The sequence below is a fragment of the Macaca fascicularis genome, chromosome 14 (genome assembly GCF_037993035.2).
Source record: "Macaca fascicularis isolate 582-1 chromosome 14, T2T-MFA8v1.1".
Lineage (NCBI taxonomy): Eukaryota > Metazoa > Chordata > Mammalia > Primates > Cercopithecidae > Macaca > Macaca fascicularis.
In genome coordinates, this window is record NC_088388.1 from 122,969,843 (window position 1) to 122,994,089 (window position 24,247).

The 24,247-nt window shown below is 38.2% G+C and overlaps 2 protein-coding genes across 2 annotated transcripts; both read right to left on the bottom strand.

The window, feature by feature from the left end:
• Positions 1-4,848: 4,848 nt before the first annotated feature.
• Positions 4,849-5,777, bottom strand: LOC102116048 (olfactory receptor 8C8-like). Its single transcript, XM_005580020.3, is given in 2 exon segments — positions 4,849-4,961; positions 4,964-5,777. Coding segments are annotated over 2 exon segments (927 nt in total).
• Positions 5,778-10,483: 4,706 nt separating this feature from the next.
• On the bottom strand, positions 10,484-12,907 carry LOC102116417 (olfactory receptor 8B3). The gene is made up of 2 exons (XM_005580021.3): positions 12,782-12,907; positions 10,484-11,450 (listed from the first exon to the last, which is right to left on the bottom strand). Exon 2 carries the CDS (start codon positions 11,431-11,433, stop codon positions 10,492-10,494), a length of 942 nt encoding a protein of 313 aa, XP_005580078.3. The 5' UTR covers positions 11,434-11,450; positions 12,782-12,907; the 3' UTR covers positions 10,484-10,491.
• Positions 12,908-24,247: the final 11,340 nt, after the last annotated feature.

Here is a 24,247-nt window from a genome sequence, read left to right on the forward strand (position 1 = left end):
CTAACGGATGATACTAACAGAATACACCAGCTGGAAATGGGCAGAAGTATCTGATCTGGGAACAGAGAGACCAGACCACAGACAGAAGCACTTAAGGCTGGGCACTGTACTTCTTGAGCACCTGACAACCTCTTCAGCAAACCCCTGGGCCTCTTGTTCACAATAAGCTCTGTTACCCTCTGCATGTGACAGTTGTAGCTGGTATCCAGGGGTGAAGCATCTCTTTGGTTGGGATTTTAAAGTGGAGCAATGAGTGCTATCTTGTCTCACTGCTCTTGCTCCTACCAAAGCCGTGGTGTGCCGTCACATCAGACTTCTTTACTCTTGACCACCCAGGAGCCCTTCCCAAGCTAAATCTGCCAGAGCAACCAGACTGAAACTCCCAACCTGATTATCCTAGGCTCAGTACCTTAACCTCAAACCCCTTTTGCCATTCTATCTGTTATACGATAGTTAGAAAGCTCTGTCCCAATGTATTTTCATAAAGGAGAAAGAATGAGACTTTTGGAAAGCAGTACCTCAAAACCTTTTCATTAATAAGTCAGCCTTGGTGCTATGTCAAATCCAGGACCTGATAACATTTCAATTCCTTTGGGTGATGAAATGAACTTGGTTGGTAAATAGGTACCATTTCATGAATCTCTAAATATAATTTCTAATTTAATGTTTTTCCTGAAAGTTAAACCTTGGGATATTGCCCTTTTAAGTTTGTGCAACAAAATCTGTGTTTAAAATATATATAATTAATATAATTAAGCTTTTATGTAAAAAAAGAAAGGTTTTATATGTCTTTAACATATATTAGTATGGTTTTCCAGTTTTAATTGTGTGTATGGAGAAACTATGATACAACAAATAAGAAAGAAGTATTTGACAATATCTATATCTTTACCAAAGTACACATATAAAACTTATAAGCATTCAATAATTTTAAAATAAGCTTATACATTCGAAAGTTATTTTATATCTAATTTTCTCATTACATTAATTTTTTGTTTGAGATGGAGTTTGGCTCTTGTTGCCCAGGCTGGAGTGCAACGGAGCCATGTTGACTCACCACAACCTCCGCCTCCCAGGTTCAAGTGATTCTCCTGCCTCAGCCTCCCGAGTAGCTGGGATTACAGGCATGCACCACCACTCCCAGCTAATTTTGTATTTTTAGCAGAGATGGAGTTTCTCCATGTCAATCAGGCTGGTCTTGAACTCCTGACCTCCAGTGATCTGCCCACTTTGGCCTCCCAAAGTACTGGGATTACAGGTGTGAGCCACTGCGCCCGGCCTCATTATATTAATTTTAAAAGATAATAAACTTTAATTTAAACTTTAGTTATAAATATTATTAGAAGTGGTTTTAATTAAAAAGTGAAATCAATTACATTTGCCATGTCAACACAAGAAATTCAACCTATAAAATAAGCCGGTTGACTTCACAGAACTAAGTCAAGCTATTTGCTGATTCATTTTCCATGAGAGAGTGCTGGTGACTATAATACAATACTTAGATCACAAAGTAATTCCATGCCTGCAAATCACATTTTACTTTTTTTTAAGTACTGGGTGGTTATAGACATGAATTTTATACACCTCTTTCTATGTCATTATTAGAACATGAACTTCTAAAATATGTGCTTTAAAGCAAAATCCAAACCAAACAGTTATAAGGTTTCTCTTTAACCAGGCACTATAATGAATGTAGGCAAAAGAAAGATAGAAGCAAATATAGATATTCAGATTCTGCTTCAGGAGTAAAAGTTTTAAACAAAATTAAGTAAGTGAGATAAATATACTAATGAATGTAAAAACTTGACTCTTCACTCTAACACCAATAATTTTAATCACATAGAAGTAAAGTACTTAGCCAGCAATATCATCTTCTAAGGCTATTCTCACAAAATGTTTTAGAACTTTTCAAAAATTATGGTATCTTTGTATAAATATAAAAATTACAATGATAATTAATCATGTCCCCTACCTATGATATATCCTTTGAGGGGCATCTTGCCCTGAGTTCATTCAAGGTAGTAATGATGCAGGATTTTTCTCAACCACTTTGCCAACTGGGGACCTCCATGGCTTGTGACACCCCCTACCCCAAGCCAGGGCCTTACTCAGCTCGTGTCCTGCCACTAGAGGCACCCCACCCACTTGGCCTGCCTATCTTATAGATCGTACCCACATCCAGCAGTTCCTGAGCTCTTGTCCCATGTCCAAGAAGAATGAGGTTACACTGATAATTCAAAGGGTGAGGATGGGCAGAGAAGAATTTTATTGAGTGACAGAACAGCTCTCAGCCAAGGGGGGATGTGGGGAGGTGGCCCCCCACCACTGCATTCTGGTGGTTTCTCTCCCAGTGTAGCTGGATCCAGGGCTTCTTATGGACTCAGAATGGGGAGTGCATGCTGATTGGTTTGTAAGTATGCAAAAAAGATTAAAGCAAAGACACCATTCAAAGGTGGGCAGAAAACAGTGTAGAAAATCAAATGGGAAAGGGTAGGTAAATGTAAAATACATGAAGTGTGGGGATCAATCAGAGGAAAGTGCACTAGAAAGAAAGACAGGTTCTCAATCCAGTCCATGGATTTCACTTGTAGCTTGGCTTTCAAGCTTTAAACTGTCTTTGGCTTGAAGGTAGGGTTTCAACCAGGGACCTGCCCCTATCTGCCTAGGCATTTCTGCCTCCTGCCACTGTCAGTAATAGGCAATAGACAGTTTAACTTCTGTGTGGAGCCTATTTTCTATTCTTTTTGTTATGAGTAACTATTTTTGTTTCTAAATGAAGGCATATTATCTAATAGGCCTGTACAGTACGTACACTACTATGGAAATAGTGACATGCCTTTTCAGGAAGGCTTGACCCAAACTCCTCAGCCTCACCATTCAGGAAATTATCACTATTATTAAAAGATCTGGATGAAACATGTCTTTGGAGCTCACCCTGTTTACCCTACCTTAAAATCAAACCTTTGCAGAGGCAAGTGTATTTTTCTAGTTGGGGATCAAAGCCTTGAGGAGCATCTCTGTGCTGTAGGCATTTTGGCTGAAGGCACCATCATTCCCATACAACCCCCACCTTCCAGTTCATTCTGAAATAACTCCCCAGAAGTCCTCTTTCTTCCCAGACTTCTTTTTTTCAATTTATTTGTGGGACGAACAATAGTTTCAAAAATCAGGCCCTGCATCATAAGCTGTGTGACCTTGAGCAAGTCACGTATCATTTCTTCATCTGGAGAACAAGATAAGAAGATCTAAATGTAAAGGGATTTGTTAAAAATGCAGCACACAGCATGGGCCTCAGATTTCATTTTTTATTGTCAGAGGAAAAAAAAGTCAAATTTACATATTACAAGAATAAATCTCAATCAGGCAAATTTGTGCCATATAATTTTGTTTGCTTTTTAAAAGAAGTATTAGATCTCTTTTTCAATAAGAACCCCTGTTACACAGCTAGGTAGACAGAAAATCTTGACACTCATTATACATGGCACTTTATTCTTTTGCCAAGAATATCATTGTAAAACTTTTAATCACAATCACAATCCACAGAGATTGTGGACATGAATAAGGTGGTAACAATGTCAATTCTATTACAACAAAATGTAAGTTGACCAATGTATTGTCATTATATTGGTAGGATTTGAGAAAGGTGGATAGAGTTGTGAGCCTAATCCATCTGTAAACATCTGTAAGAATAGAACCTTGGTGCAAGAAGGTGTGCAGTTCCATTACAGTTGTGAGGCCAGAAATCCAGAATAAGAACCACTCTTAAAAGAACCCTGAAAAATTCTGGAGATTTTTACAACTTTACCTTGTCCACAATTGTTGTCATCCCTTCTGTCTTTTAATGTAGTTATAAATAATAAAACTAATGAAACAAGAAAGAACTCTATGTAATTGCTTCAGAGAAGGCAAGAAAAAAGTGAATTTGTCAGACAGCATCCACCTCCCTGGCATACCATCGATGAGGGTGACACTTAAGAAAAAAATAGTAGGTAGATAGGAAAGTATATCAGCTCAGCATCTCCATCTGGTATTGTTACTGGCTAATGTTGTGAAATCCCAGGTTCTTGGTGCCATGAACAAAGAATTGGACATGACACACATGCATATAGCAAAGCAGCAAAAGGTTTATTAAGCACAGTATGATCTGCAATGGATCAGGCTGACCCATGAGAGGTATCAGCCCTGGTTTATTACATTTCATGGCCTTTTACATGTTTTTATCATCACTTGCTTACCCTCACCTTCTCTCCTGTAAATGAATTGCTCATCCTTGCCTTTCCCTCATTGTGCCTTAACCTTACTTTATTTCTCATAAGTTAATTGCTCATCCTTGCTTAACCTTACTTTATCCCTTCTGACCAAATTGCTCATCTTTACTTTTATTTCTCACAACCAAATTGCTACAAGTCATTCCAACTCACTTGCCTTATATTACATGTTCCAACTCACTGCTTACTCCCTCATCAACTTGCTGCTTACGCCCTTATTTCGTGTGTTCTATTGCTGCTATCTTGCAGGTTTTGCTTTCGCTATTGCTTAAGCTAGCCTACGTCCAACAGGTCCCCTTCACCCCCGACTTCACCCCCAACTTCCTGGGCTATTCTCCTGCCTCAGTATGGGGAATAAAGTTCAGGCTTGGGCCACCTTGGGATGGAGGATGATTCTTCTGTCCAAGGATAGACCCACAGAGTTACATTGCATAGTGGGAGAAGAAAGGCAGAAATCTTGCTAACAAGACTTTAGAAAGAAAGATGGAGAGAAGGAAAAGAAGAATAGGAGGAAGCAGATAGAGAGGAGAGGAAGACTCAGCAATTGGAAAAGGGGCTAAGGCAGCACCATTGCCTCTACTCAGTTTGTAATTTTCTTTAGGGTTTTCTTTAGAGCAAGTTTGACATCCTTGTTCCTGAGACTATAAATGAGGGGGTTCAGCATGGGTACTACATTTGTGTAAAACACTGAAACTTCCCCTGACCCATAGACCCATCAGATGATAAATTGACATGAGCGAGCAGCCCAAATCCATAGAATAGGCCAACAGTTATTATGTGGGAGCCACAGGTACTGATGGCTTTGAACCAACCCTCAGCTGAGGACATGTGAAGGATATTGAAAAGAATCAAAGCATAAGAGATTAAGATAATGAGGCTTGATACTATCACAACTGTGCCCACAATAACAGACGTCACCAGCTCATTAGCATAGGTGCTGCTGCAGGAGAGCTGGAGCAGTGGGAAGATGTCACACATGTAATGGTTGATGACGTTGGAGGCACAAAAGATGAGCTTCATCATACATCCTGTATGGACCATGGCGCCAGCAAACCCCATCACATATGAACCAAACATCAGCAGAGAACAGATCTGAGGGGACATGGTGACTGTGTACAGAAGGGGTTTGCAGATGGCCACATAGCGATCATAGGCCATGGCTGTCAGCACATAGCACTCAGAGTGGACAAAAAAGCAGAAGAAAAAGAGCTGAGTTATGCATCCTGGAAAGGAGATGATGTTCCTCTCTGAAATAAAGCTCATCAGCATTTTGGGGGTAAAGACAAATGAATAACAGAGATCAATGAAGGACAGATTGAAAAGGAAAAAATACATGGGAGTGTGAAGGTGTGAATTCAGGCAAATTAGATTAATTAAACTCAAGTTGCCCACCATGGTGGTCATATAGTTCACCAAGAACAGGAAAAACAGGGGCAATTGGAGCTCGGGTTGGTCTGTTAATCCTGTAAGAGTAAATTCTGTCACTGAAGAGTCATTTTCCACAGCCATTCACTTGCTGGGTGTGATCTGTAGGAACAGGTGTAGAAAACATTAATAATGGACCCTCACTCTTTATCTCCAGAGGGAGAGCTGAATCTACTGGTTTACAAACCCAAGGGTGTCTGAAGACACATAGCAAGGCATCCAAGGCTTAATACTTTCTATGGTGATTCCTGAGAATTCCCTTTTCCTGCCTTTCTCCCCCATCATGTTGTGTGTCTGTCTGGTGAGAATGCTGGTAGACCTCCCAATGCATCTGCACATTATTCCCTTCCTTCTCCTCAAGTTTCTCTAAGGACTAAAGCTGGAAAAAGCAATAAATTGATGGTATTGCCCCAGAACTTTTGATTTATATAGTTTTGAGCTTGAAAGGAAATTATCAAGACAAAAGTGATTCAATGCTTACCTTTCTATGCTTGGAGGACTAACTGCTGAAGGACCATCAGAGTCCTTCCTACCCACTGTCCTGAGAGGGTCAAAGTTACTGATGATGAAGGCAGTAATTGTCAACAGCATAGACCTCCATCTTCGACATGCTAGAAGAGGTATTCTAGGGAATATGCCATAAAATCTGTTTGAGAATTTTCCCAGAAGGTTCTCCTCTCTTGTATGCAGGAAAACAACCACCTTATAGGAGCCTCCTAAAGTCAGATGACTTGAATAAAAATCTATTTCACGTCCCATAGTTCTGGGAAAGTTGATTAGAAGCACAAAAAATTATTCTCCACTTTATGATTTCCTCCCAAGTTTAATGAGCCCCTTGAGGGTAGATATTACCAAGACTGTGTTTACAACCTGTGTCACAGATCCAGCATCGGCTCCTTTGGGACTCAGTGTTCCACTCAATTTATAATTTGACATCAAGAAGTCCTAATTCCCACTGCAGAAGGGTGAGCGCCTCCCTTCGTAATCATCCCCTGGAGTCTATGCACAATTCTACAGGAGAAATGTCCAGGGCACAGTCACTTGCCATTTCTGCTACCTTCCTACAAGACCCCAGGATTGTGTTAGTAAAATATTAGATCATAGCTTTAACACTATACATGCTTGTGGAAACCAACACAATAGAGATGTAGCCAAATGGTTGAGGGAATGGGAGCAGGGCCTCAAGTCAGGCTGAGTTTAAATCCAGGCTTCTTAACTTTCTCTGAGACCTCAGACAAGTGATAGAACTTCTCTGCCCCTTGTATATGTGTATTTGTATCTATATAACCTACGCATATCTATAAACTAAGGCTAATTTTAAAAAGCTATCTCATAACGTTTTGTGGGAATTACATGAGTTACACATAAAGTGTTAGAAATGTGCCTGACACATAACAAGAACCTGGTTGGTGTTGGCACCCCTGCCCCTGTTACTCGTCCATATGTATATAAATCAGGATTTATTGATCTTGGTGCTTTTTACATTTTGGACAAGTTTAGGTTGTGGGGCTGTCCTGTGTAGCACAGGGCTCAAAGCACAGCATCCCTGACCTTACCCGTTAGATGCCACTGATATTCCCCCCACCACACAGACACACCAATCATTAAATCAAAATTTTCTCCATTGTCAGACATCCCCTGGGGAGCAGCATTGCCCATATTTGAGAACCGCTGCTCTGTCTCTATAGCCTGCACTTCTGCCATAACAGTTTTTTAGAAAGTTCTACTTTATGTCTATTTATGTGTCTCAAGTTCAAAGTGCCCCAAATTGAATTCAGTGTTTTCTTAGGCTTCCCAAGGCTGCTCCTTCTCACGTCATCATTTTATAAATTATTTTTACCACCATCTGGGCATATAATCCACAAACTAAACTTAAGCACCTCCTTCTCCCTTACTATCTCTTCCAGTCTCCAAGTCCCAGAGAATATACCTCTTTGAATGATCTGGACTTTCTCTCAATTCTACAGCTTTCGTAGTCCCTCTTCATCTCAAACTTGGATTACTCTAAAGGTTTTCTAACAGACTCCTTAAAGGTGAGAATTTGGACCTTTCAGGTCTGTCAACACCACTGAAAACACACACACACCTCCTCTTCCTGCCCCCCGTACAAACTCCTACCAATAGGATTATAATTATAAATTCGGTTTTAACAATATACCTGTGTTATGTTATTAAGCCTATTTTTAAACACTATTCACAAAAAATTCATCAAGTACTATAATTGTTTTTCTTTTTTTCCTATAATCCCATATATTTTTCCTTTTTTCTTTATATATTCTTATCTTTTTTTTTTGTAAATCTCTTCTCAGTACATGCCCTCATGGAGATACAATTTCATATTTATTTATTTATTTTAGACAGAGTCTCATTCTGTCACCCAGGCTGGAGTGCAGTGGTATGATGTCACTTCCCTGCCACCTCCACCTCCCAGGTTCAAGTGATCCTCCTGCCTCAGCCTCCCCAGTAGCTGGGATTACAGGTGTGTGCCACCACACCCACCTAATTTTTGTGTTTTTATTAGAGATGGGGTTTCACCATGTTGGCCAGGCTGGTCTTGAACTCCTGACCTGAGGTTATCCACCCATCTGGGCTTCCCAAATTGCTGGGATTACAGGCGTGAGTCTCTATTCTGTCCCATGGACTTGTTCACCTGACTTTATAACAAAACTAACCTGCGTTGATTGTCACAGCCTTATACTAACTTTTAAAATCAGCTAATGTAAGTCTTCTTTGTCATTTAGGGTCCCCTAAGTAGGAGATGTCAAGAAATGATAAGACCTCCAACATATACTTTGTTATACATGCCTATTAAGGATAAAATTGGAGGAAGCAAGAGTCAGCAACGAAGGCCTCAGATCAGGATGAAAGTCACCTATGAAGGAGAAAGAAATGGAAAGTTCGCATAGGAAAATCTCAGACCACAGAGTAGTTCTAAAAAGTCTTGGTTGGGAGGATAGGAAGTCTCTAAACAAAGATTTCCTATCAGAAAAGACCCATGTGAGATGGAAATTGCCAGCTCTCTTTAAGTCCCACCCGCCCTGCAGAGTCATTGACTGAGGGCATCTCAGAGTAAGAATGGACTCTGCCTAAACACCATGGTGGATCCAAAGAAGTGCAGCTATAGACTTTCAGTCAGCCATGCACGCCACCGATAGGTCTCTTGATAGGGAGCTGAGCAGTTCTTCTCTGAGGCTATCACAGTTCACCTCTAAAAACATACATTAAACCCCAATGTTGTTCAGATTTATAATTGTCATTATTTTTATATGTTATTAATTATTAATTAAAATAATACATTTATTGTTGGTGTTCACAAGCAAGGTACTCCAATTCAGCCAGGCACGGTGGCTCACACCTGTAATTCCAGCACTTTGGGAGGACGAAGCAGGAAGATTGTTTGAGGTCAGGAGTTAAATTTTTTTCTCCAAATATTTAAAAATTAGAGAGGCATGGTGGTGTGTGCATGTAGTCCCAGCTACACAGGAGGCTGAAGAAGTCTTCTACTTCATGCTATACACAAAAGTTAATCTAAAAATGGGCCAAAACCATACGTACAAAAAAACGTTTAAACTGTAGGCTGAAGTGGAAGAATTACTTCAGCCCAGGAGTTGGAGGCTGCAGTGAGCTATGATTGAGCCACTGCACTCCTATCTGGGTGACAACCTTTATATAAAATGTGTTTCATGTCTTAGTGGTGAGATAAAATTTAAATAGGCCCACAAAATATTTGTAGAAATATAGTTTATTAACATTAATATACATTTCTTATGATAAACCACATTGGATAAGGAAAAGCTTGTATAAAATATTTCTGCTAACTTGATGTGTAGTATTTACCTATAAGGAGTAAAAAAATAACATTTACAGTAGGAACTACATGCTTTTTTCAAAATTGTCAGTGCTGTTTTAGATAGTAATAAATGAAAGTTTTGTAATGTAATCTATATTCCCCGTTATTGGAATCCTGAGGTGCAAATGTATTATTTCTCTAATCATCCTCTGTTAACACTGACTTTGGCAATAAAAGGTGGAGATACACATATTCTTTGCTATATCAAATGGACTGGACTGATAGAGGTTCTCAGAAGCAAACGGCATGTGGTACAAATTTTGCCATTCTCAAAGGGAACAAGAAAAGTCAGAATAATAAAAGGAAAAATGGTGAGAACATAGAACAAAAGGACAAGATCACGGGGATCTGATTCTGCTTTATGCTACCTACATTTGTAACAGAGACATTTCATTAAATCCAGCTGCCTGTATCTGTAACAAAGTTGATAAAAATAAAAATGCTTCTATCATATTTGGCACTTCTGTGTTTAGGTGAGAAAGCCATGACTTTGACATTTTTATAATTCACGAAATTTACCATATTTGTCCAGTTAAGAATAGCCCAGGAGAGAGGAAGTGTATAAAATGATAATGAAAAATATCAGTGCATTATGTTCCTTTTACAAATATGCCGTGACCTATTTAGTAAAATTGTGAGAAGTGCCAGAGATGCAAAAAAAAAAAAAAAAAAAAAAGAGACAAGATGATTGCATAAGAGAAATGATAAGACAAGTTTATTAAATCACACTTAACATCATCTGTAGAAGCAACAAAATCTCTTCATGAAAAACCTAACATAAATGACGAGTTAATGGGTGCAGCACACCAACATGGCACAGGTATACATATGTAACAAATCTGCACGTTGTGCACATGTGCCCTAGAACATAAAGTATAATAAAAAAAAAGAAAAACACTAATAAAAATTTGAAGTCCTTCAATTGCTTTACATTATTACTGCTTCTAATTAGAATATCTTTCTTCTCTGAATTTTAATCAGAGCTTTCCTCAGTGCAACTTTGACATCCTTGTTCCTCAAACTGTAGATCAGGGGATTGAGCATGGGCACCACATTAGTGTAGAAAACAGAAGAAACTTTTCCCTGCTCTGTAGATCCAGGAGAATATTTAAGATACATGAATGCTGCTGACCCAAAAAACAGAGACAGAGCAATGACGTGAGAGCTACAAGTACTAAAGGCTTTTGATCTTCCTTGAGTGGATTTGATATGAAGAATGCTAATGACAATGAAAACATAAGAAATGAGGATGATAAAACTGGGTACCGTGATATTAATACCCACAACGATGAGAACCACCACCTTGTTGACATAGGTGCTGGTGCAGGAAAGCTGGAGGAGGGGGAGTATGTCACACAAGTAATGGTTGATGATATTAGCACTGCAGAAGGTGAGTCTAAGCATGCAGCTGGTGTGGGCCGTGGCTCCAGCCAATCCCATTGTGTAAGCAGCAAAAGTTAGCATGGAACAGACCTGATGGGACATGGTGACCTTATACAGCAATGGATTACAGATGGCCATGTAGCGATCATAGGCCATTGAGGTCAACATGTAGCATTCAGAGATGACAAAAAAGAGAAAGAAAAACAGTTGAGTCATGCACCCTTCATAGGAGATAATATTGTTTTTTGATACAAAGTCCATTAACATTTTGGGAGTGAAAACAGAGGAGTAACAGATATCAATGGAGGAGAGATTGAAGAGGAAATAGTACATGGGGGTGTGGAGGTGACAATTTTGGCTGATAAGAGTGATCAAGCCAAGGTTGCCTACCATGGTGACAATGTAGATCACTAGAAACAGGAAAAAGAGGGGTTGCTGGAACTCCAGACGATCTGTTAATCCAGCAAGAATAAATTCAGTCACTAAGGAGTTATTGTTAGCCAGCATTTTTTGTCTTCAAAACTCTGGGAAGACAAAAGAAAATTCCATTAGTAGGGAACACAGATTTCTTTTTACAAAATCTCATTCATGAGGAGGGGACTCAGGCTGTAGGAATTTGGGTGAGTTCCTCTTTGTTTCATGGGGTCTGAATGTGCTGAATGTACTGCCACACCCACTCCTCAACATTTCAGTCACTGTCTTTTGTCTGCACAGGGTGAATGTGACAAACAATTGCTCCGGTCCTTACTAGAAGACAGAGAGGTGAAGTAGCTGAGGCACAGGCCTACTTGCTGTTGAGCTTGGGTTGTGTGGATGTGTCTCATCTCCCTCGCTTCCACCTGGCTCTTCACTTCCTAGTTTCTTTTTTTTTTTTTTAAGACATATTTTCACTCTTGTTGCCCTGGCAGGAGTACAATGGTGGGATCTCGGCTCACTGCAATCTCTGCCTCCAGAGTTCAAGAGATTCTCCTGTCCAGCCACCTGAGTAGCTGAGATTACAGGTGCATGCCACCACCCCAGCTAATTTTTGTGTTTTTAGTAGAGACAGGGTTTCATCATATTGGTCAGGCTGGTCTTGAACTCCTGACCTCAGATGATCCACCCGCCTCAGCCTCCCAAAGTGCTGGGATTACAGGCATGAACCACTGTGCCTGGCCACTTCCTAGTTTCTCCTTATGTTTCCATTATTCTGCTAGACACTTCAGTTTCCTTGTGATGTCCACCAGGTAAGGGAGGATTCCTTTAGGGCAGAGACCATGCCCATATTCTGTTTCCTAGACAAGGGTCTCCTATAGCATTTCCAGATACCTTACTGTAAGAATCCATGAAGTCACCAGGTGATAACTGAAGACCCTTGGTAGTTGAAGCCTTATGATTCACCACACACAAATCACATAAGTGTTTCTGCACATTCTCCTCTATTCCATCCTAGCTAGACAGAGGATGAAGAAAGGAAGCTGAATGTGCTTCCACAGGTCTTTGTAGGAGGGCATGAGAGAAACATAATTAATTTGGGTACAGTCATATTAGTTGTTAAGTTTGTAAAATTTTACCAAACTGGTATTTTTATGATACTTAAACTCTTCTATATGTATAGCACCTGTCAATATATTTTTTAATTAAGAGACAAATCTCCTTTCCTGACATTCCTCTGTTCTGGATGTTTCACTTGTAACTGCTATTGCTATCTTGATTACCAGGCTAAGAATGAATCCAACAGAGAGAACAATGTGAGAGAAATGCAAGCCCTAGAGTCAGAGCTCCATACCACTAAGTTTCTTGCTATTGAATAGAATTCTTTTCCCCATTTTTCAGCAACATCCAGGAGGGAGAAATAGAAGCTTGATTAACTCACCTCCCTTCCACTGAGAGAACTCAGTGCTGACCCTTGATGTGTGTTTCACCTCCACTGCCCTAGAGGAAGAACTGGCTGTGAAGGTATCTATTTTGACCAGATGTAGTCAAAGAATCTTCTTCTCCCTTCACTGGTAAAAGGATTGAGGATAGATCTCAGACTCTGAATGTTCTGGGAGTCATTTTGAGGTGTAGGTCAAACTATTATTTATAAATTTGCCAAGAGGTTTTGTTGGAAAACCGGACTTCACACCAGAGCTACCATATCATAGAGCACATGGCATTTGCTCAAGGCTTATAATTCTTTTGGACCTGATTAGATATCCAGCAGCAAGTCTCTCAGGACCTCCCCGACCTGACAAACTCTGCAGGGAAGGAATTATATGCCTGTGTTTACAGCCTAATTTGTTGTAGTAGATGTAAACTTCTATCAGGGATTATGCAATCCACAGGGCATAGAAGAAAGAGCCTCTGCTCTCATGTATAAAGATGTAAATGTAATGATTGTCAGAATTTTTGCTAATTGTAATCCTAGGTAGTGTATTAGCTTTAACAGCAATGTATGTATAATTTAGTAAAGTTTATTATTATGCTCATTTTTAATATTGAGTGATTTTAAATAATCCATTTTTACTTTTGCATACTTCGTAGGCAGAAAGAAAAAGGATACCTTTCATTGATTTCAGATTTTTTAAATAAAAATTTTGTTAACAGAATTAACCTTGATTTCATAAAAATGTATTTACCTTGGGTTGCTCTAATTCAACATGTCTTTTCCTTTCGGGTTAAAATCAAATCCATAAGAAAAATCAGTATTCAGGGGCCCGCATTTCAAGACAGTGTGACTTCAGAATTTCCCTGTAGGTAGGAATTTGTGCTTGTGAGAAGGCATGTATTTTTTTTTTTTTTTTTTACCTTTTTACTTTAAAATTACTAGAATCACAAGAAGTGGCAAAAGTCATACATAGATTCCCTTGAACCCAGTTTCCTCACTTAGAGACATCTTCCATGACTATAGGACAATAGCAAAACTAGGAAATTGACATAGGTTCAATAATGTTAACGAAACTACAGACCTTATTCAGTAGTTTAATATGCTTGTATGTATGTATGTGTAAATCTATGCAATTCTATCCCGTGTACATATTTATGTAACCACCACCTAAGTCAGGATACAGAAGTCTTTTTTTTTTCTTTTCTTTTCTTTTTTTTTTTTTTTTTTTTTGAGACAGGGTCCTACTCTGTTGCCCAGGCTGGAATGCATTGCTGCAATCACAGCTTACTGCAGCCTCAACCTCCCAGGCTCAATAGATCTTCCCACCTCAGCCTCCCAAGTAGCTGGGACTACAGGCACGTGCCACCGCCATTGGATAATTTTTGCATTTTGCATAGAGACAGGATTTCATCATGCTGCCCAGGCTGGTCTTGAACTCCTAAGATCAAGCAATCCACTTGCCTTGGCCTCCCAAAGTGGTGGGACTACAGGAGTGAGCCACCATACCCAGCCAAAGATATCCATCTTAAAAGAGATGTATAAATTTTTATTTTTTTATTTTTTATTGGTAATTATTTTATATATTTATGGGACACAATGTGGTGTTCTGATAAATGTATACATCATGGAGTCATTAAATTAAGGTCATTAACATACCTATCAACTCACATACTGATTTTCTGTAGTGCAAACACTTACAATCTACTCCCTTAGCAATTTTGAGATATATATTGCATTATTATTAACGATAGTCTCCAGTCAGTGCAATAGATTTCAAAAACTTATACCTCCTTTCTAACTAAAACTTTGCACCCTTTGACCAACATCTCCTCATTACCTTCACCCCCAGCCTTTGGTAACAACGATTTTTTTTCTTTTTCTTTTTTATTATACTTATTTATTTAAAATAAATAAATTAAATAATAAAATAAATAAATAGATTAAATAAGATATTTATTTAACAATATCTGAAACCAGGTCTCACTGTCACCCTGGCTGGAGTGGCATGATCTTGGCTCATGGAAGCCTTGGCCTCCTGGACTCGAGCAATCCTCTTATCTTAGCCTCATGAGTAGCTGAGACTACAGGCGCCTGCTACCACACCCAGCTAATCTTTTTTATGTTTGTAGAGACAGGGTCTCACTGTTTTACAGGTTGGTCTTGAACTCCTGGGCTCAAACAATCCTCCCACCTTGGCCTCCCAAAATGCTGGGATTACAGGTGTGAGTCATCACACCCAGCCTAATTTTAAAATTTCTCTAATTTTTATAAGACAATATTCCACAAATATATATATTCATAATTATTAATGAAAATTTGTACTTTCTTTTGGAACATAAAGTCTTTACATCAGGCTTTGTGCTAGAAATAGTTATTTGCAATGCTTTTCAAGAATTTTTAATGAGTGTATCTCTAATTTCTTTTATAGTCACTGTTTTATTTCACATTGACCTGCTATAAGAGAATACCTAAGACTGGGTAATTTAAACAGAATTTTCTTGGCTAATGATTCTGGAGTTGGGAAGTCCAAGGCTGAAGTGTCAGCATCTTGCAAGAGCCTTCTTGCTGTGTTATCACATAGGGGAAATGCAGAGAGACGGGGGGAGAGAGAGAGAGAGAGAGAGAGACGAGAGAGAGAGAGAGAGAGACTGGAGCTGAACTCATCCTTTTGTAAGGAACCTACTCTTGCTATAAAGGCATTAATTCATGAGAGGAGAACCCTCATGGCCTAATCACCTCTTACAGGTCTCATCTCTTAATACTGCTACAATGGCAATTAAATTTCAAGATGCATTTGGGAGGGGACAAACAATCAAAACACAGCAATCATCATCAATGAGAAATTATATATAAAAAGTGGTGAGAGTTTTCAATAATTTGTACCACCATTTAGAACTTTGCTATTGAAATCAGAGTTTAAAAATATAAGAGGTTTTTTCCTTTCTTTGGCATATTTAATGTTGAATCAGTTTGGAATCAGTTTCACTTTTTTATTTCAAATATTACAAAACAACAAAGAAGTTCTAATTTGTAGAAAGTGTATGCATTGTTAGAGTAACCACATTGCAACCAGCTTAATTGCCACCAAAAGGCTCCATCAGCTGCTATAAGAGAATATATGGACAGAAGTATCTGATCTAGGATACTTGGACAGAAGTATCTGATCTAGGGCTTCTGCCTGGAGCAGTGGCCATAGGATTTCTGGCCTGGTCTCCCACCACCACGGAAGGCAGCACCTAAGGCTGAGCACTGTGCTTCTTGGACACCCAAAACAAAAGCTCCATCAGCAGCTCCATAGGTCTCTTGTCCACAATGGTCTCTGTCCTTCTCTCCATGTGACAGCTGTAGCTGGTCTCCAGGTGGTGAAGTGCCTCTTTGGTCAGGCTGTGAAATAGAACAGTGAGTACCTAACTTGGCCAACTGTTCTTGCAGCTGAGCAAAGCATACTATCAGATACCCTTTCCCTCCTGAGAGCATCTTTTTAGGTTCTGTAGCCTCTGCCTTTCACATATATTCTTATAGGGCTTCTATATGAATAAAACTTGCTTCCAATTAAAATTGTATTTATACAGCTGGTACAACAGAAGGATAACAAGGATGTATGACAGTACTCCTATCTTCAAGAAAGTCACTAATTTGCAGATACGATACTTCCAAATATCCACAAGTTGGTTTTAAAAATGCGTCATATTCTAAAATAGTCTTACTTCAAATCTCAAATTATATTAGTTTTTAAACCTACATTTGAATATTTAATCATTTCAGTTTTATGTAAATTATAGCTTTAATTTTAAAAATTGAAAATTTTTGCCAGGATGATGAAAAGAGTGGACCTGTAATATAAGTCTGTTGATTCACAGCAGAACTAAGCATTTTGCTGACTTATCCTCCACCAGGGGGTGCTGGTGACACGGATATCGTATTCAGACTGCAAGGTACATGCCAAACCTGCGACTCATATTTCACTTTTGTTAAGTACCAAGGATGTAGTCATGGATGCTGAGCATCTTTGCTTGTCTTTTGTAAAATGTGAAGTTTTTAAAGATGTGCTGTCGAGCTAAACTTAGATCAAACCATTTTAAGCTATTTAATCAGGCATCTTAATGGATGTAGGAGAGAAAACAGTAGAGGCAGCTATGAGGCCTTCAGATTTCTGCATGGTAGAGTAAGAGTTTTAAACAAATCCATTACAATAACGTAAGTTTACCTAATAAATGTATATAAATGATGCTTCATTCTTACAGCAAATTTTTTAGTCAGATGTAAGTAAAGATCTTAACTGGTATAAATACATTCTAAAGCTGTTCTTACAAAGCAGTCTTTTCAGCTTTCTCAAAAGGTAGTAGTATCTTCTGACAAAGATAAAAATTGCACACATAGGGAAGCTCATTCTCCGGAATCAGATATGTCCTTTAAGGAGTATTTTTCCTTGAACCTTTTGAGAAGTAGAAACGGACAGAGAAAATTTTTCTTGTGAGTAAGCCACAAAACATGAAGATTTTGTAAAGATTCATTTTCTATGATTTGTGTTATAAATAACTCATTTTTTTCTGTTTCCAAATATAAAAACATATTATAATATGTAACAGACTTTTTAAAGTACACCTGCAATTCTAGAGATTGTGTCTTGCTTCACTAAGGAGCCTTGTCCCAAATCTCTGCAGCCTCACTATTTCTGGAAATAATCACTGTAATACAAGAATATGATGAAATGTTTCTTTGTAGCAGACTTTGTTTATCCCATTCTAAAATCAAACCTTTCTAGGGCCATGTGCATTTTTCTAGTTTCACATCAACAACTAGTCCATTATCTCTCAACTACAAGCATCTTGGCTGAGAACATTATTCCCACAAAGACCCCACTTTTAGGTTCTTTGACAAAGATGTAAAAGAAATATAACTGAATTGGCCATCCCGCAAAAGAGATGATGTTCCTCTCTGAGATAAAGCCCATTGGAATTTTTATGGTACAGACAAATGAATAGCAGACATCAATGAAGGATAGAGTGAAGAGGAAAAAGCGCCTGGGGGTATGAAGGTAAGAATTTAGGGACATGAAATTATGTTCAAATTCTCCCCACGGGGACTACATTAAGAATGAAACACTGGGGCAGCTGGAGTTTGTTAATCTCACAAGGATAAACTCAGTCACTAAAGAGTTATTTTCTACTGCCATTCATTTCATGATATGATCTATAAGAACAGAAGCAGGCAATAACATTAATGACAGATCCTCCCTCTTTGTTGCTAGAGGGAGAGCTGGATCTGCTGGTTTGTCAGCTCAGGGTTGTCTAAAGACTTACAGCAAGGCATCCAAGGAGGAAGACTTCCTGAGGTGGTCCCCCAGGGCCTGAAAGTCCAGATTGTCCTTCCCTCTTCTCTCCCTCCCCCATGTCAGTTTTTGTAGGTCTCTAACCAGAGAAAACTGCTTGTAGACCTTTTGCAGTTTCAGCACTTCCTCCATCCAGCCAGGGCTGTCTCCAGAGTATTCCCCTAGAATCTTTGATTTATGGGTTTGGAAGGAAATTGGCAAGACAAAGATGATTTAGACATTCGTCATTTTTCCTAGAGACCCTACCGATGCTAGGCCTCGAGGGCCCTTCTTTCCCATTGTCTGGAAGGGGGCAAATCTGATGATGCAGCAGGCAAGAGCCATCAGCACAGTCTTCAGTCTCTGACAAGCTAGAAGAGTTATTTGGAGAATTTTCCACGACTTCTATTTGAAAACTTGCCCAGAAGGCCCTCTTCACAAGCAAGCAGTAAAACAACTTTTGAAGCCTAAATGGCTTGAATGAGAATTTGTTTCATGCCCTACAGTTCTGGAGAAAGTGATTCAAAGCCCAGAGAATGATTATTTCTATTGCAATTTCCTCTAAAGTTGGATGAGCCTCTTAAAGGTTTATATTACTGAGCCTGTGTGTATATCCTGTGTCATAGACCTACCCTTCAATCCTTCCATACTCAAAGGTCTCACTCAGTTTATAATTTCATGTCAGGAAATCCAGTCTCCGATGCAGAAGAGTGAATGCTCCCTTTGTCACTTCATTTTCCCCTGGAGTCTATGCACAGCACTACAAAAGGAAAGTCCAGGGATACAGTCACTTGCCATTTCTACTACTTTCCTACATGCCTTTGGGATTGTGTTAGTAAAATAATAGATTATAGCTTTGACACTATACATGGTTGTGGATTTCTCCTCTATAAAGATATTTGTAGCAAAGTAGATAAGAGACCATTTAGCTACTTTGTAGCTAAGTCAGACTATCTCCATTTAAATCTAGACTATTTCTCCACTTTCTAACTGTGAGATTTTAGATGTTATGTAACTTCTTTGACCTTTGTTTCCTCCTCTGTAAGATGAGAATAGTAATTGATTGCCTTGCTGGTTAAATGATTTAGTACCTGGAAAGTATTAGAACACTGCCTGGAATATGGAAATAGTCTGGTATGTGTTTGTTCTCCTCCTCATTCATATTCATCTATATATACAAAATGTGAACATTTTCCCTGCCTGCTCCCTGAACACTTTTATTTTATGTGTATTTATGTGCCTCAAGTTCAAAGTGTCCCAAACTGTAGTCAGAATTTTCTTACGATTTCCAGAACCGCTCCTTCTCTGTTCATTATTGTCTAGATTACTTTCATGATCACCCAGGTTACTAAATCTAAGCATCTCCTCCTCACTCTTCTTCTTCATCCAGGCTCCATGTCCCAGAGAAGCTATCTCTTTGAAATCTTGCTCTGGTCTTTCCTGTCTAATACATTGCTTTTATAAGTCTCTCTTCACCTCCTGATTGGATTACACTTGGTTTACTAATGTGGGTTCTTATGGAATAAAAGAATTTGCTCTTTGTAACCTCCTTCTCACTACACACACACACACACACACACACACACACACACACATCTTCTCCTTGCAATATGGTTTATAATTATAAATTTGGCTAGATAAATATTGAGTAGTTGCATTATTAACACAATTTTAAACATTATTTACAGATAATAGATCAGACACCAGAATCATTTTTATTTTATTTCCTTTTCATTTTCCATGAAGCAAATATTTTGAAGGGCTCTCATTTGCTTTGATAGTCTATGATTTCTTTGAATTATCCTCATGACCGCTTCTCCTTTTGTATGTATCTTTTCTCACCATATATAGTTGTAGCCATATGATGTTAGCTGATATTTCAAATTTTCATCTTCTCAAAAATCTCATCCTAAGAAACTTGTGACCTACTACAATGTTAACAGGATTCCTCTAGCTTTATTGAAAATCTAACATTTTGAGATCTCTTGTCACCATCTCTCTGGGAATTCTCTTCATCTCATACCTGTGTTAGGTAACCTGTTTTCTTGACTCTATGTTTTCGTGTTTCTTCATTTATCTCTCCATTTTTAAAGTGAACTTCATTTTTTAGAATAGTTTTAGATTTATAGAAAAACTGCGAATATAGTACAGAGAGTTATCATATACCCCACTCTCAGTTCCCCTAATATTAAATCTTACCTTAGTATGGTACACTTATTATAATTAATAAGCCAATGTTGTTACATTATCATTAACTAAAGTCTGTATTTATATAGCCTCAGTGTTTATCTAATGTCATTTTATCTGTTCCAGGTCATCCAGGTTACTCCATTACATTTAATTTTTAATTCTCCTTAAATTCCTCTCAACTATAATAGTCTTCTTCCTCATTTTGATTGAAAAATGTTCTATTAATTTCCAGAGAAAATATACATGGAATACAAATTTTATAGAAATTGCCTCTCTGAAATTGCCTCTCTCTTTTTTTTTTAACCATCTTCTTTGATTGGCAGTGGTAGGGTTTAACTTCCAGTTTAAAAGTTAATTTAAACTTCAAGTTTAAAACTTAATTTTTCTGAGAATTTTGAACATATTGAGACAATGTTTGTACTGGGATTGCATTAAATCTATAGATCTAATAGATGGACATGTTAATAATACTGTATCTTCCATTCCATGAATATCATGTATCTTGCATTTATTTATATTACTTTTTCTTTCTCAGAGCAAGGTTTTAAAGTTTTCAGTTTAGACATTTGCACATATTTCATTAAATTTATTCCTAAGTTAGTTTGGGATGCTATTATAAATGATGTATTAATATAACTTTCCAAATTTTTGTGGCTAGTATATAGAAATACAATTGATTTATGTTTAATGACCTTGTATCCTGAGACCTAAATTCATTTTTAGCTCTAGTATTTTTGTTCTGTAATTTTTTAAGAATTTTCTACATAAGCAATTATTTTAGGTGAACAATGCTTATTTGTCTTCTTCCTTTTCAATCTGTTGGCATTTTAATTCATTTTTCTGTCATATTTCAACGAACTAGGCTCTTCACCAAACATAGAGGAGAGAGAATAATCTTAGTTTGTTTCCAGTCTTTTGGGGAAAGTATTCAGTCTTCAACCATTAACTATGATGCAAGATATAGTTTTTTAATAAGTTTCTTTTGCTAAATTGAGAACATTCTCTCTTCTGTTTTTCTGACAGTTTTATTGTAAGTGGCTCTGTCCATGGCTGAGAGGAATAAAGGTGGAGACACATTTTCATAAGGAGCAGAATGGGGTTTTCTCGTCTAGAGGTGGAGAAATCTGTCTAAGAAAAAGCCACATAGATTCAAGTACATCAGAAAAATTGAAAAAGAGGCACAACCCCTGTGACCCCTTGGATCCAGACAAATCTGAAGCAAAATGTGTCCCTAGGAGGCAGGACTCGACTCCATTTACTATTTTAGGGAGCTGCCCTTCATATAGATTGAAGACTGACTGAAGCAGGAAAGAGGCACCAAAAGCACTTCCCCATAAGACATGTCCACCAGTGCCATGAAAATTTACCGTTGCCATGGCAACACCCAATGTCATCACCCCTTTTCTAGAAATTTCTGAATAACTCATCTCTTAATTTGCATGCAATTAAATGTAGGTATAAAGATGACTGCAGACCTACCTCTGAGCTGCTGCACAGCGCACGCTGCCTCTGAGTAGCCCTGCTCCACAAGGAGCGGTACCTCTGCTGCTGCTATACATTGCCACTTCAATAAAAGGTGCTGTCTACTACCACTGGCTCATCTTGGAATTCTTTTCTGAGCAAAGCTAAGAATTCTACCAGGTTAAGCCCCAATGTGGAGGCTCGCCTGCCCTTCATTACTTGGACTTTCCAATTAAATGAACTTTTTTGTTTAAACTGATTTGGCTCAGGTTTGTTAAATCTGAATTACCAAAAGTAATTACTGAAAAGCAATCACTTAAAATTAAAAGACTCTTAATATATTGCACTATTGTACCTTGTGCAAATTTCTGTGGCAATGCTTACTTCCATTTTTATGAATAGCACTGTAGCAGAAATAAATTTTACATTAAGAAAGATCTGTATTTGAATCCTGGCTCTGTCATTAGTTTTTGCAACTTGGGCAAAAGCATTTAAACTAAGCCTCGATTTATTCCTGTGTAAAACAGAGATACTTGTATAGAGATTTTAAAAGGTAAGTTAATAAAAGAGCTTAGCATTGTTAATACCAGTTACCCATAAGTTGTGCAATTCTGTTTCTTCTGCTGCTTCTTCAATTAGACTAAAGGGCAGATCTGTATGTTATCTCCTTTTATGTTCAGAGAGTCTTGATACTTAAATCCTCTATGGATGTTTATTTCATGAAATGAATAAGTAAAAGTTCCAAAATAATCAGATACCTTACTTGTGGAGTTTAGATCTCAAGGATCCTTTATCTAAGCAAAGGCATATTAACTGAGGAGAGGAGGGTTTTTGCCAATAGACAGAATTGTGCAGGCTTTGTGTGCGCACAGACTTCACCTTAGAAATTTAGCCAGAGGACTTTGGGTTAGAGAAATACAGTTGAACTCATCCATTTTAACCACTGCTACTTTCTGAAAGGCCACTAAAATGTTAATGAAGGCATTAAAAGGCAGAAGCACAAGCATGTTTCATTAACTTACTGGGACAAGAACACAGGGGAAAGACAGCAGGAAAAAAAATCAGAAAGCTGGAAGGCACAGTGATAATCAGTAACTGACTCGGTGATTCCCAGAAAGCTGAATTCAGAGCTCCATAGTGGAAGCAGATATCCAGATTATGTCATAGCATGTCTCACATGCTCAGTAATGTGGTGGCACAGCTCACCTCTGAAAGTAGGGGTGATGGTGAACATAAAAACAGGAGGGCGGCTTGAAAGTCTGTTACAGAAGTAGGCAGATCCCCAGATTCTCTCCTCTACTCGGTGCATCCAGAAGAGTGATCCTCCTACACCCCAGTAGAAGACTGGAGGTTTATTCTGTAGAGATGGAAAATGAAGCATCTCCGGAATAGAATGCACTTGAGTGTGGAGAAGTACTATACTAAAACTGAGGGAAATAATTGGCAGTTCACATACTGAATGTTACTGTATCATTGAAATATGAGTATAAAATAAGGACACTTTCAGACATGCCAGGTGTGGTCAAGACATACAAAGTGTGGGCAGGCTAGATGCTCCACAAACTCATTTTATCTTCTTCCTGATCACAAAACTAGAATACTTTTCCCAGAGTCCCTTTTGCTTAAGCACAGCCATAACTGAGTTCCAGTCATGGAGGATAAGTGGAAATCAAGTGTGTCAGTTCCAAACCCACAAAAAACTTCACTTCCATCTTCTCTCACGATGCTCCCTCTTTGGCCACACTGATGTCGAAGAGCATGTGTTGGAGATGACAGAGCAACGTAAGAAAAGGGTTGTGGGTCCAAGTTTATTATTTTACGGAGCTGCCCTCCATTTAGAAAAACTTACTTTAAACTTTATATGGGTAAGATGGAAACTTTTATTATATTTAAGTTATGTATATTTGCTTTTGAACACCAAATTTTGTAAGTATGGAAAGATGATTTAAACATCAGAGGGAGAGTATTAAGATGAATTTATTTTAAGTACATAGAAAACTGAATGAAAAACCAAAACCATAAATATTCTAGAAAGAACAAAGTTAGTGAAAGAAAAATGATCATAGCACATTATAGTGTTTATATATGCAAAGCATTTACATTCTTATAATTATGTAAACACTGAATATGAATCCAACTAGAAAAAAATAAACTGTATTGGGAGAATAAAGAGAATAGGAAGTATATTTGTGTTGAAGGGAGGTAGAAAATGAAGTTAATTCTAATATCCTAAACTGAAAGTCAGTTAACTTTTTATTTAGGTCTAACACTGAAAAATCAAGAAGCAACTGCATATATTTAGTGATAGGGTGATAAAGACCAGGAAAAAAAAGCCAAGATCTGTTTTTAATAGGACCATAGAAAATTATAAACAAGATTGAATTCTTGCCACTAGCATACTAGAGGCCAGTCCTTAGCTTCATTTCATTAGTTTCATTTCTTATGCCCGATCCTCTTCAATATCCTCCACATCTCATCAGCTGAAAGTCTTCAGCACCTGTAGTCCCCAC

What these genes read in the sequence shown, in the direction of transcription:
- LOC102116417 (XM_005580021.3), bottom strand. Translation starts at nt 11,433, where the DNA reads ATGCTGGCTAACAATAACTCCTTAGTGACTGAATTTATTCTTGCTGGA.